The sequence below is a fragment of the Sphaerodactylus townsendi genome, linkage group LG02 (genome assembly GCF_021028975.2).
Source record: "Sphaerodactylus townsendi isolate TG3544 linkage group LG02, MPM_Stown_v2.3, whole genome shotgun sequence".
Taxonomy (NCBI): Eukaryota; Metazoa; Chordata; class Lepidosauria; order Squamata; family Sphaerodactylidae; genus Sphaerodactylus; species Sphaerodactylus townsendi.
In genome coordinates, this window is record NC_059426.1 from 176,402,934 (window position 1) to 176,416,901 (window position 13,968).

Consider the following 13,968-nt stretch of genomic DNA (forward strand, 5'->3'; position numbering starts at 1 on the left):
CGCAACAATGTGGGTCATTTTAACCACAATGTGAAATAAACAGTTTCCTCCAAATCCAAATCCAAAACCTTTATTAGGCATAAAACCGGTGTGTGTCAAGAATTCCAAATACAGTAAGGAGATCATTATTGCGCCACTTGCAGTACACAGAGTAAAAATACAGCAACAGCTTCAGAGATTTCAACATTAGGAGTTATTTAGAAGCTTAGCCATTTTTATTTTATCAGAAAGGAGCATAAATCCTGTTGGTCATACAGTTCTCAAATCAGTTCTGATGTTGTTGTATTTTGAACAGTGAAGCAGAATATGAGAAAGTGTATCAGTTGTAATAAACAGTTTCATAAGGAATAGTTTACATAGTATGATATACAGAATTTCACACATTTATAATCAATTTTGAAATAAGCACATGAATGCACAAGACAGCCTTTCATACATCAGTTGCAGTTTCAAAATGAACACAAAAGGTGGGGCTAGTTAACCTCCAGGACTGGTTAACCTCGTAATGCCTTCTCAGGCCCCTCCCATAGTAAACAAAATGTATGAGACATTTATGGTGATTGTAAATAAACCCTGATAAATATTTACTTACAATATGTTCTTGTTATTTGAGTTTACAATCAAAAATTCCCCTATGGACCCTCTTCTGCAAAACAAATATATAACATAAAAACATTTACACCATTGCTTTTATAAACATGCAGCTGTCTTTAAATAAAGTAAATTGCTCACCATAACAATCTCTCTCTTGAAATATTTGCAGCTAATACGGTAGTTCTCAACAAGAGGGCGCTGTTGTCGAGCATAAAGCTGTCTTGTGTGTGATTCACATGAAATTGCACCGCGATTCGAATTCCTGATTAAGTCCTTTTAGAACTATGCAATTAAAGGCACATGTGATAAAGGCGTCCGGTCTCAAAAGTCTCTGTTTCATGGGTCAATCGCTTCCCCTTATGTTTCCAAAACCACTACTCTCACAGATTCTGGATGACGTTGTTTTTCAATGAAGTGGGAGACCATAGGTGCTCCCACGACACGTGTCCTAATTTGTGATATGTGTTCCAAAATTCTGATCTTGAATCGTCTGCTTGTATGCTCAATATACCACATTCCACACTTGCACATAATCCCATAGATTACATGGATAGAATTACAATTTGAAAAGCCGTATAACTAAACAGAATAAGATTCAGTAACAATCTCTTTACATTCCAGTTAAGGGACAAACAGAACATGAACCACACTTATAATGTCCTATAATGAAATGTTTGATTTGAGAGAAGAAGAAGAGTTTGGATTTATATCCCCCCTTTCTCTCCTGCAGGAGACTCCAAGGGGCTGACAATCTCCTTGCCCTTCCCCCCTCACAACAAACACCCTGTGAGGTGGGTGGGGCTGAGAGAGCTCCGAAAAGCTGTGACTAGCCCAAGGTCACCCAGCTGGCGTGTGTGGGAGTGTACAGGCTAATCTGAATTCCCCAGATAAGCCTCCACAGCTCAAGCGGCAGAGCGGGGAATCAAACCTGATTCCTCCAGATTAGAGTGCACCTGCTCTTAGCCACTACGCCATGCCACTATGATAAGAGGGTTCCTTATCATCAGTTTTAACTAACCAGTTGTTAATAGACCTATTTTTCCTCCACCCTGTCGATCATGTCTGAGTCTGCACGCAGCCCCACAAAAACCAAGCATTCATTGCTTCATGGGGGTGTAATGGTACAAAAACATAATTCCAAAGCATGGATCCTCACGGATTCTTGTGATTTCTGTGTTAGGGCGCACTAAATTCACCATGAAATCACAGGTCACGTTCACAACCCCACAATGTCATGCAAAAATCAGGAATCTACCGCTTTGTGGTACTTCCACAGTAAATGGATCCACGGCACTTCCAAAGAATGGATCCCGTGGGTTTTGCATTGAGTGACCGCAAAGTTGCCATCAATTCAAATATTATGTCCATGCCTAGAAACTACCCCTATATAATCAGAATCCACTGCTTTGCAATGCCATGATGCAAAAATTGGTTTCCAAATCATGGATCCTCGATATTTTTTCACTGGATCACTCCAGATTTACTATCCAATTATATTTCATGTCCATTGCTACACACTAAGAGTTAAAAACCAGACTGCCTGGCTCAAGAGGTCAGGTGGGAGATTCCAGCCCTGAAACTGGCAACTCCAAATACTACTTTGCATCACAGAAAATCCCCTGCACGTGGAAAGCTAGCACTGCAAGGAGAAGCTGTCTCTGCTTGTAAGGATCAGGCCAGAGATGGATGTCTCCGAGGTGTGCCGAGTGGCGTTCTTCAATCCTTTCTTCTGTTCAGCACCTGGCACTCCTGAACCTGAAGAGATCTTTCCACTCTGGTTCATAATCTGAAGGAACCGGGAGCGACCCCCACTTCACGCACACTCAGGGGAGTAGAAAAGCAACTCAGAGGACCAGGATTTCAACAGGGAGAAGAAAAAAGTCCCATTGCTTGGCACCCTGAGTTGGAAGGAAGGAAAAGCATGCTGGAACCAGGCTGCCAAGAAGTAGAGGGGTCAAAGGAATGGGGTGGGCTCCCCCAAACCTCCTGCCCCTCCTCAGTCTTGACCCATCAGCCCCCTCTCCAGGCAAAAGCGGCTAAAAGGTCCCTTCATGTCTCTTGCAGTGCTTCATTCCCTGGCTCTTCTGGGGTGAGGGTGGGGGACTGGTTGTTTTGTACAAAGTCAAGTGGGAAGGGAGGGAAGGGGGCTCTTCTCTCCATTCATTGCTTCCCCCATTCCTTTCTCTATGCTTTGGCACCCTGCCTAGAAGATCCTGTGCCTACATTGCACCCTCCCTCCCACCCCTCCTCAAGTTCTCACTCAGCCCCAATGGACGACCTCCTTTTGTCGTCGTCCCCGCCCCCCCCCCCCTTTGCTTTCTTCTGGGGCTTTGCCCTCCTGGATGTGGGGATGGAGACTCTCTTAATACGCCTCATTTGCAAGAGCATTGAATGCCCCAGAGAAAAGCCAGGACTTCCTGAGGGGGGGGGGAGATGCTTCCCGTTGCTTGCCCCTAAGAGTAGCCCCCAGGGGGTCTGACCCTAAGCAACCCCTCTCCCCAATCCAGCCCCACTAACCAGAGCCCCAATAACACCCCCCTGCAAATGTCAGTCGCTGGCGAGACCCTCGCAGTGCAGGGAAGGGGCTGCAACTCATCCCCCCCCCCCCAAGACCTTGTGCAGAGAGGAGGGGGAAGAGGGGCGCCAGAGGGAGCACCCCCTCTCCCCAGGCTTTGCAGTGGGTCACCGTTTCTTGGATCGGGGCCGCCTGACCCCCCCCACTCCATTTTCCCCTGCTTCTCCCCCCCCTCCACGTTCCCCCCAAATCCCCCTTGACTCACTCCGAAGGGGCTGCGAAGGACACGCTTCCATATCCCGAGGCCGGAAAGGAAGGAAGGAAGCGGCTTCCGGCCTCCTTCCCTGGCGGCCACTCTAGGATTGCGGGCTCTGTGGCTTTCCTTTCCGTGGGGCGGGGGGAGCATCCCCCAACCTTTGGCACTCCAGATGTTATGGACTACAATTCCCATCAGCCCCTGCCAGCCCATTGGCCATGCTGCCAGCCCCTGCCAGCCCATTGGCCATGCTGGCAGGGGCTGATGGGAATTGTAGTCCATAACATCTGGAGTGCCAAAGGTTCGCCACCACTCGCCCCCCCCCCCCAGTTGTGGGTCGCAGCACAGCCTCACCCCCCGCCCCCCCTGCAAAAGCGGCTTTGCGTTGCTTGGGGGCCGACCCGGGAAAACCACGAGAACAGCCCAGTGATGCCGGCCTCGATAAGCCTTCGACATTAAACTTTTGAGCTTCAACGAATGGTCGACCTACTTCTTCACGAAGCCACTGCTTAGTTCAACCGCAACGACTGCTATCTAGCGGAAAGCTTCCAAAGTGCTGTCTTTGCAAAGCCTACATTTCCTGTTGTGGTCTTATTTTCTCTCGCTTCTGGCTTCTGCTTGCAATAAAGCTGGTTTTGTCCAGCAAACGCACAAAGCCTTTCGTAACACGCCCAGCTGTTCCTGGCCCAGGAGTGCTTCTGCAAGCAGCTATATTAGGCACTTTTAACTGCTGCAAACTGGCTACATTTGGGGAAACATCTGGGGATAGGAAGAGACTGTCACAACATGTGTGAATGTTTAGATGAGCAAAATCTAAATGACAGCTGGACCCTCCTTCTGACAGGTGCCGTGTGCAGATTAGGACCGAGTGCACAGCTTGTACCGTGTGCAAACCTGATAAGGTGAGGGCACCTGATTGGTACCACTTTTGTATATAGTTAGCACAGACAGCAGTGTGATGTGTGCCTGAAAACACCTGTGGTCTGGCGAAGCACTTTGTCAGTAGATAGCAATAAATAGAACTGCACTGGTGACTGTGTGTCTGTCAGTTCTTGTCTACATTGCGTCCTACAAGGTGGTCTACTCCGAGTAAATCTGCTGCTTCAACAGAGAACCCCCCCCCCCCCCGCCTTGCCTAATCTCTGGCCCTGGGAAATGCTGTCTGGCCTGCCTTTCGACCCCCACCCCGGAAGCCTCTCCCCAAGCAGGATCCAGCCCTCCTGCCCCCCCCCCCGGTTCGGCACAGGTTCACTGGGCTTCCTGGGGGACCCCAGAGGGGGTAAGTAGCTGGCAGCAGAGCCCTCTTTGCGTATATTCCTGAACATCCTTGAAAGAAACCACTGGAATTACAATTAGGTGTGTCCTGGAGACTTCAATCTGAATCCAGTGTTTTGGTCCAAATTGGCTACAGCGACCAAAGCCGTTTCCTTTGAGAGTGAGCAACCTTACAAGGTTGGTTGTGGTGGGTTTTCTGGGCTGTGTGGCCGTGGCCTGGTAGATCTTGTTCCTAACGCATCTGTGGCTGGCATCTTCAGAGGTGTACCTTAACCCTAACCCTTGGCCGTGCATTCACACAGCAATCTTGCTACCAGGCACTGAGTTTTACCACCATCAAAGAGGTTGGCTGGTCAAAGTGGTCCTTTTGCTTCTATGGGTTTCATTTCTCCAATTGCCCACCTCTTCTGTTTGAGAGCTGCCATCCTCCTCAGAGGTGCCCCCGGTGCAGAGGCGTATCTAGAGAAAATGGAGCCCAGAGCAAAATCTGACTTTTCTGCCGCCACCCCACCACCACCCCGCTCCATTTTCCCTAGATTTTTCCCTGGGCTCTATTTTTCCTAGATCCACACAACACATCTACCGTCTATCTCACTTGATAGCCCTTTCCTGTGGATGTCTCTGTTGGATAGCCCAAGAGGGTTTTTTCTCCTTCCAGACCTCAACTCTCAAAATAAAAAATCAGAAAAAGGTTGTTGCTTGGGCGGGGGGGGGGGGTTAAGGGGAAAAAACTCATTAGAAGATTCCCTTCAGCATAGTTAAGAAGGAGTAGGAACCGGTCGGCCCTGGAACTGGGGTGTTGTGTGGTTTCTGGGCTCTACTGCAGTGGTGGGATCCAAAAATTTTAGTAACAGGTTCCCATGGTGGTGGGATTCAAACAGTGGCGTAGCGCCAATGGGGCTGGGCGGGGCATGATGGGGGCGTGGTCGGGCATTCCGGGGGCGGGGCATTCCTGGGCGGGGCTGTGGCAAGGACTCAGCAGCTGCGCGGGTCCTTGGGCGGGAAACGAATGCACGCAGGCGCAGGCTGCCACGCACGCCGGTGTACTTCCTGCTAGACTGCTTCAAGTTCTGCGCGCTACTGCTGAGAGGAGGGGCGTAACTAAGGCAAAAATCACGTGGCAAAATCATCAATTAGTAACCCCCTCTCGGCACACACAAATAATTAGTAACCTACTCTCAGGAACCTGTGAGAACCTGCTGGATCCCACTTCTGGCTGTATGGCCGTGTTCTGGTAGCATTTTCTCCTGACGTTTTCACCTGTGGCTGGCATCTTCAGAGGAGCCTTGGTATGGTTTGCAGTCTGAACTGAAGATGGGCTAAGAGTCTCAACCCCTCCTGACTGTTGTATGGATACTCCCAGAATCTGAGCTCATCACAACCCTGGAATAACATGACTACTTTGTACAACACCTTACGTGAATGAAGATCAGTAGGAGAAGAAGAAAATTAAAACAGTCACAAGGTGGGTCTTGTGGGTTTGAAGGCCTCCAATCATATTTCCTTATCAAAAGAGAAATGGAAGATATACAATATATACTCGTGGACCACAATTTTCCAGCTTTTTCCCCTCACTCCAACAAACATCTCCGCTCAAATATACTGCAATGTTTATTTGCTCTCTGTGACTGACTCAACAACTATACCTGCCTTTCTTCCACTCCCCCCCCCCGAGCCCCATTAACTCCCCCCTGCAAGTGTCACTCACTCGTGAGACCCCCGCAATGCAGGGAAGGGGCTGCATCTCATCCCCCGCCCCGCCTTGTGCAGAGAGGAGGGGAAGAGGGGCGCCAGAGGGAGCACCCCCTCCCCCCAGGCTTTGCAGTAGGTCACTGTTTCCTGGATCGAGGCCGCCTGACCCCCCTCCCACCCCTTTTCCCAGCTTCTCCCTCCCCCCCACAACCTGCCCCCCAAATCCTCCTTGACTCATTCCGAAGGGGCTGCAAAGGACACTTCTCCATATCCCGAGGCCGAGAAGGAAGGAAATGCCATCCTGCCCCCTTCCCTGAGGAAGCGGCCTCTCTAGGATTATGGGTTCTCCGGCTTTCCTTTCCGTGGGGCGGAGGCTGACAGTGGGGCCGGGAGAGCATCCCCCCAAGCATCGCCCCCCTTCCGTTGTGGGCCAAAGCACAGCCTGCCCCCCCCTTTGCAAAAGGGGCCTTCCGTTGCTTGGGGGAGGGAGAGCCGGATCACGGGGGGGCAGAGAAGGGGAGGCCAGAAATCAAAATTCAGGGCTTGGCCCCTACACCTCAAACTATGTATATAAAGGCCCAGGCTAACCCTCTAACCAAGCATAGCAGCATTAGTGCAGTAAACCTAGCCTAATGATTAACTTTAAATACAAAAAACAAATCCTAAACTAAGCCTAATACTCCATCAATCCACACCAGCACTAGCTCTGCAAAAAACTATAGACAAGATCACAACTCGCCACCTTAAAAATACAAACTTCATAACAGGAGCCCAACCAGTCTCTGCCCCAGATAAATCTCACTATCTGAGGAGGAGGGAGAAACCAAAACCGGGACAAAGAAATAGAGTAGCCAACTAGAGTGGCCTCCGTCTCTTTATTGCGCAAACTCTGCATTTATGAGAAGTGTGATATAATTATCACAACTGTTGAAGTTCGTTTTGTCAGTTCAGTGCTTCTGGCCCCCAGGAGCAAACCGTGTGGATCCTCTGGGGCACTGGTAGCCCTGTAGGGGCCACTCAGCTTGTAGTGGCAAAAACAACAGGCGTCGGCTCCTTCCTCACCTCTTCCTGCTCGACAGCCTGATTGCAAGGCAATTGGCTCCTACAGAGCCAATTGACACACACACACACACAAAACTGCCTTCAACGGAATCCATCAAGGACAGCCGCTCTCCAGGGTCTCGAGCATATGACCTCCTGCCTGGTCCTCTTTACTGGAGATGCCGAGGATTGAACCTGGGACCTTCCACATGCCAAGCAGATGCCCTCCCACTGAGCCATGACTCCTCCTTATCTGGGTGCCGATATTATGGACCCTCAAAAGGGTAGCCCCCATCTCCTTAGCAAAGAATGGAGGATGGGGGCACCCACTGACTGGACCCCAGCACTGTCTAATAGCCTATCTAGACAAAGTGTGACATCCGCAACCTTCGCACCAGGCAGACAAGTCATCATGCGGTCATCACGCCTCTCACAAACCCACATTCCGAATAATCGAATCGCCTACTACGAAGAGCCCCCCATCTCCCCAAGGGATATCCTTGGTGCGAGAGGATAGCTGATCACCAGCTAAGGAAGGAGTCCCATCTAAGGGAGCATCTTCCACCACCTCAGTGTCAGAACCTCCTTTGACCAGACAACTGAAACACTTGTGATGAACAAAGATTTCTTTATTGCAGGCAGTTATAAGTCCCATACAGTTCCAAGAAGCCTCTGCTAGGCCAGCAGAGCCTTTGATAATATAAAGCAATCAGCAAAGCCCTTCCCCCGCCCACCATACATTCCCACAGCTGCACTACAGACCGAGGTATGTGGCCTTCACTAGCTAGCAGAAAAGATAAGAAGCTGCGGATCAGCAAAAGAACAAATTCACACAGTGAAAGAACAGGCTCCCTTCCCCCAACTCCAGGCCACTCTGACACTCAGATTGGCACCCTCATTCTCCATGACATCTGAAGAGATGTCATCTTGGGACAGGGACCCGGCTGTTAGGTCCTTGAAACTCTTGTCTGTCATTCTCTCTGCCTCTTTCAGCTTCTCCAGGTCTCCCACCTTTGCTTCAAGAGAACGCACATGTTCCGAGTGCCAGGACCTTACTGCAGCGAGGGTACACCCACGAATTCTGTCCAGGTGATAGACAGCTGTACATGTGACACCCAGTGCAAAACACTGGAAAGCCCCTAATCCAGTGGTGGGATTCAGCAGGTTCGCACCACTTCGGCAGAACCGGTTGTTAAAGTGATGCTTGTAAACAAACAATTGCTAAATTATTTGAATCCCACCATCGGAACCGGTTGTTAAATTATTTGAATCCCACCACTGCCCTAATCCCCTGCTGGCTTTCTGCCTTCATATCTAATTCTGTTTAGATATTCAAAAATTAAACTTTTAATTCTTTGATGTTGATGTTGTTGAAGAGCACCACTCTGACTAAATTTCTTTTCACTCTCAGATCATTCAAAAAGTCTCTCCTTTGTGTGAGTTGTTTTATGCCGTTGACGACTGCAACTATGGCTAAATCTCTTTCCACACTCTGAGCATTCAAAAGGTCTCTCATTTGTATGAGTTATTTGATGACTTTGAAGATGGCTACTCTGACTGAATCTCTTTCCACACTTTGAGCATTCAAAAGGTCTCTCATTTGTATGAATTCTTTGATGACTTTGAAGATGGCTGCTCTGACTGAATCTCTTTCCACACTCTGAGCATTCAAAAGGTCTGTCATTTGTGTGAGTTCTTTGATGATTTTGAAGATTGCTACTATAACTGAATCGCTTTCCACACTCTGGGCATTCAAAAGGTCTCTCATTCGTGTGAGTTCTTTGATGCTGTTGAAGATGGCAACTACGACGGAATCTCTTTCCACACTCTGAGCATTCAAAAGGTTTCTCATTTGTGTGAGTTCTTTGATGACTTTGAAGATTACCACTCTGACTGAATCTCTTTCCACACTGTGGGCATTCAAAAGGTCTCTCATTTGTGTGAGTTCTTTGATGATTTTGAAGAGTGTTACTGTGATTGAATCTCCTTCCACACTCTGAGCATTCAAAAGGTCTCTCCTTTGTGTGAGTTCTTTGATGCTTTTGAAGATGGCTACTCTGACTGAATCTCTTTCCACACTCTGGGCATTCAAAAGGTTTCTCATTTGTGTGAGTTCTTTGATGCTGCTGAAGATGGCCCCTCTGACTGAATCTCTTTCCACACGCTGAGCATTCAAAAGGTCTCTCATTTGTGTGAGTTCTTTGATGATTTCGAAGAGTGTTACTGTGATTGAATCTCCTTCCACACTCTGAGCATTCAAAAGGTCTCTCGTTTGTGTGAGTTCTTTCATGACTTTGAAGAGTGTTTCTATCAGCGAATCTCTTTCCACACTCTGGGCATTCAAAAGGTCTCTCATTTGTGTGAGTTCTGTGATGCCGTTGAAGAGTGCTACTCTGACTGAATCTCTTTCCGCACTCTGGGCATTCAAAAGGTCTCTCATTTGTGTGAGTTCTTTGATGACTTTGAAGAGTGTTTCTGTCAATGAATCTCTTTCCACACTCTGGGCATTCAAAAGATCTCTCCTTTGTGTGAGTTCTTTGATGCCGGTGAAGACTGCTACTCTGACTGAATCTCTTTCCACACTCTGGGCATTTAAAAGGTCTCTCATTTGTGTGAGTTCTTTGATGCTGTTGAAGATGGCTACTCAGATTGAATCTCTTTCCACACTCTGAGCATTCAAAAGGTCTCTCATTTGTGTGAGTTCTTTGATGATTTCGAAGAGAGTTACTGTGATTGAATCTCCTTCCACACTCTAGGCATTCAAAAGGTCTCTCATTTGTGTGAGTTCTTTGATGACTTTGAAGAGTGTTCCTGTCAGTGAATCTCTTTCCACACTCTGGGCATTCAAAAGGTCTCTCCTTTGTGTGAGTTCTTTGATGCCGTTGAAGACTGCTACTCTGACTGAATCTCTTTCCACACTCTGGGCATTCAAAAGGTTTCTCATTTGTGTGAGTTCTTTGATGCTGTTGAAGACTGCTACTCTGACTGAATCTCTTTCCACACTCTAAGCATTCAAAATGTCTCTCATTTGTGTGAGTTCTTCGATGATTTTGAAAACTCCTACTCTTGCTGAATCTCTTTCCACACTCGGAGCATTCAAAAGGTCTTTCATTTGTGTGAGTTCTTTGATGCCGTTGAAGACTACTACTATGACTGAATCTCTTTCCACACTCTACGCATTCAAAAGGTCTCTCATTTGTGTGAGTTCTTTGATGCAGTTGAAGATTGCAACGCCGACTGAATCTCTTTCCACACTCTCTGCATTCAAAAGGTTTGTCTCCTGTGTGGGTTCTTTGATGCACAAGGAGCTTTGACCTGCAGCTGAAGAACTTTCCACATTGAAAGCATTTTTCTGCTCTCATTATGCTATGTTTTAGAATACACACATTACCATTTCTTCTACCAGAAAAGGTCTGTTTCCTCTCTAAGCAGATTAATGCCTTCTTTCCTGAATGAGTTTTTTGGTGTTGAAAAAAATCTGATTTTTGTGACAAGTTCTTGCCATGCTCTGAGGAACTATAAAGTGTCTCTCCCTGATGTTTCCTTTGATGCCTTAGGAGCTTTGCTCTGCTAAGGAAAGTCATGCCACACTCCAAACATTGATGTGTCTTCTTTCCACTGTGCATTTGCAAATGGATTTCATACTGGCTGTGAGTTGAGAAGTTCATTCTACACTCCAGGCACTTATATAAGCCTCTACTGTGTGGATTACTTCATGGCAATCCCGTCCTTGGCCAGAAATAGATTCATCCCTCTTCTCAGCCATGTAACTTCCTGTCTGCTTTTCTGGTTTGCCTTGATTCCTGAAGTTTCCTTTCAAATCTCCATTCTTCTCTTTCTCTGGCAATAACTCATGCATTTGCTCATCACCCTCAGTCCACTGCTCATCTCTTGCTGGAATTAAAAAAGGGATCCTGTTAGCACCCACATAAGGAAATCAATTCTTCCTTAAAGTTCCATCCACAGACAAAACACTTCAGTAGCTTTTGTGCTGCCGTACATTAAAGTTTACATTAATATACAATTTAAAAGGACTTGAAAACCTGCTGCATCAGAACAGCTTGGTTTGCAAACTAACGATTCATATGCTTCCTCACCTGCGTGAATTCTTGGATGTGAAGAAACGGCTGATTTCTCACTGAAGGTGTTTTCGCACTTCATGCAATCGTACAGTTTCTCTCCAGATGGAATTTGCCTCTCGGAAATAAGACTGGTGTTCTTACTGGAGGTCTTTCCAAAGGCCACATTTTCATGTTCAGTTTGCCTGAAGAGGATTCTCTGGTTAGCATGGATGCCTTCATTCTTGTCTCTTGTGGTTGATGTTCCTTCTTGGACTGGGACTTCACAAAAGCCTCCTCTTTGGGACAGAATAGGATTATGCCTTCTCTGGTCTCCATGGCTTCCCTCCTGACCTTGTGGCCTGTCTTCATCCTCAAATTTTCTTCTGGAATCTTGAGCCTTGACTTTTTCCTCAGAGAATTCCTGGAATCCCTCAACTATCTCCTCTACTTGTTCTGCTGGAAGAAAGAAAAAGGTCCAATCAGCACTAGGCAAAAGCCAATTCACCCACCAGGGACTGCTCATTTTTTGGGCGAATGTTTCCATTATCAGGACTTCTTTCCTCACAACTGAGCTGCTGGTCACACCTTATCCCAGAGGGCAAAGTGGAAAGGAATCCTTCCTCCACCAGTCACATGAGACTTGCCACACAGCTCTTTTGAATCTCTGTTATGGAGGATTAAAAAGGAAAAGTAGAAGAGAATCATTTTATACCCTATTTTCCTCAACCCTAATGAGCCTCAAAGTAGCTTACAAATGTTATTCCTCTCCCTTCCCACAATAGACAGCTTGTGAGGAAGATGAGGCCAAGAGAGTTCTGAAAGATCTGGGACTGGGCCAAGCTCACCCAGCTCATGTTAAGAAATTGGGAATTAGATCCTTTTCTCCACTCTCACAGCACAGTCAGAGGGCATCACCCTAATCCCATCGAGAGGATAAGTGTTTTCTTATGGCTGTCCACTAAGAAACTAAGACAGTGGTGGCGAACCTATGGCATGGGTGCCAGAGGTGGCACTCAGAGCCCTCTCTGTGGGCTCGCGCAAACAGAGAGCCCCCCCCCCCCCCCCATCTAGTCTGGCCTGGGCTGCTGGGCTCGATTATTAGCATTAAACCTAAGACCTAGTTTTGGGGAAGCAGTGTAGGTAACACTGATTTTCATGTGAAGAACTAAAGCGCAAACCTTTATCTGGGAGTAAGCTCGGTTGCTGGCAATGGGGCTTGCTTCTAAGTAAACCCTCTTAGGGTCATGATTCACCTGTTGGAAGAGTTGCATGGTTGCTTCAAAGCAAAGCCACCAACTACCACCAAGCTTACTCCTGAGTAACGCACACCTTGGAGTCAACCGTTTTTTCTAAACTAAAACCTCAGTATTCAGGTTAAGTTGCCGGGTTGGCACTTTGTGATAAATAAGTGGGTTTTGGGTTGCAATTTGGGCACTCGGTCTCGAAAAGGTTCGTCATCACTGAACTAAGACGTGGCTTGTTTTAGAGCCTTCCTAAACACCTTGGAGTCCCCCATCAGCCTCTAGCCAGGACACACTTTCTGGCTTGGGTGATGGACACAACACTGCCCTCTGTTGTCCCGGGAAAAGCAGGTGATTTGGGTCGCTCTACTTGGCCATGCTGAATATTGCTTTCGCTGCCATCTCGCCAACTCGAGGCCTCCAAAAGGAAGCAAGTAATGGAACAGGCCTCAACACTACATATTGCTGTTCAACATTTTGATTCATGCCTCATCCCAAAAGTAGAAATGTGCACCTATGAAAGTTCCTTACCCAGAGAGGCCACACTCTCGTAGTTGTCCAGCATGACGTCCTCGTAGAGAGCTCTTTGGTCTGGATTCAGTAATGCCCATTCTGCATCTCCAAAATACACGGCCACCTCCCCAAAGGAAACCAGAGACTGGAAGAAAAAGCAGATTCCCTCGTCAGAGGTCATATCAGGCAGAGACAGGATGCTGAAAGGGGGACTCTGGGAGGCTGCATTATGGAGAGCTCAGATTATGTATCAGGAGTGGCTGTCCGGGCACTGCGGGATCTTGGTGAGTTCAGCAGGGCCTGTAAGACGGAGCTATTCCACCGGGCTTTGGGGGGGGGCTGGTCAAGGCTCTGCACCGGGCCCCCACTGAGGCTGCCTGTCTTCCATCTCTTGGCTGGGCTTGATTCCATCTCGGGCCCTGCCTTTTCCCCTCCCTCTCTGGCCTTTGGATTAAGCACCTTGCTTTTAACAACTTCTTTGGTTAGTTTTAATTTCTATTCATTTATGTAATTGATGCTATCAGATTTTTCATGGGGTCCAGTTACACTTTTCTCTTTATTTGCTGTCATTGTGAATAGCCATATTGTCCGACGCCTCGAGCCCCTTGGGGGTGAGGCGGCCTATAAAGCTTAACAAAACAAACAAACAAACAAATAAATTTACAGCCTCTTTCCCCTCAGCACCAAAAAGCAGGAGAAAACTTTGCCTGAGAAAGGGAGGGGGAACCAGGCTGCCCCCTGCTCATCTCTCCTACCTGGGCCGGAGGTGCAGCAGCTGTT

At 47.7% G+C, this 13,968-nt stretch overlaps 1 protein-coding gene across 3 annotated transcripts; it reads right to left on the reverse strand.

Annotated features, from left to right (window-relative positions):
- Positions 1–8,660: 8,660 nt before the first annotated feature.
- Positions 8,661–13,338, reverse strand: LOC125427064 (oocyte zinc finger protein XlCOF6-like). Of its 3 annotated transcripts, none has more exons than XM_048486056.1 (4): positions 13,207–13,338; positions 11,471–11,890; positions 10,254–11,267; positions 8,661–10,169 (listed from the first exon to the last, which is right to left on the reverse strand). In XM_048486056.1, exons 3-4 carry the CDS (start codon positions 11,039–11,041, stop codon positions 8,786–8,788), a joined length of 2,172 nt encoding a protein of 723 aa, XP_048342013.1. In that variant the 5' UTR covers positions 11,042–11,267; positions 11,471–11,890; positions 13,207–13,338; the 3' UTR covers positions 8,661–8,785. The 3 variants fall into 3 exon arrangements, with proteins under 3 accessions (XP_048342013.1, XP_048342014.1, XP_048342015.1); XM_048486057.1 differs by having other exon boundaries at positions 11,471–11,887; positions 13,207–13,276; XM_048486058.1 differs by lacking the exon at positions 11,471–11,890.
- Between the last annotated feature and the right edge of the window lie 630 nt (positions 13,339–13,968).

Coding starts and splice junctions, on each gene's coding strand:
- LOC125427064 (XM_048486058.1), bottom strand. CDS start 11,041: ATGAACTTCTCAACTCACAGCCAGTATGAAATCCATTTGCAAATGCAC. Junction 10,170..10,253: donor CAGAGTAGCAGTCTTCAACG/GCATCAAAGAAC, acceptor CACTCTTCAAAG/TCATCAAAGAACTCACACAA.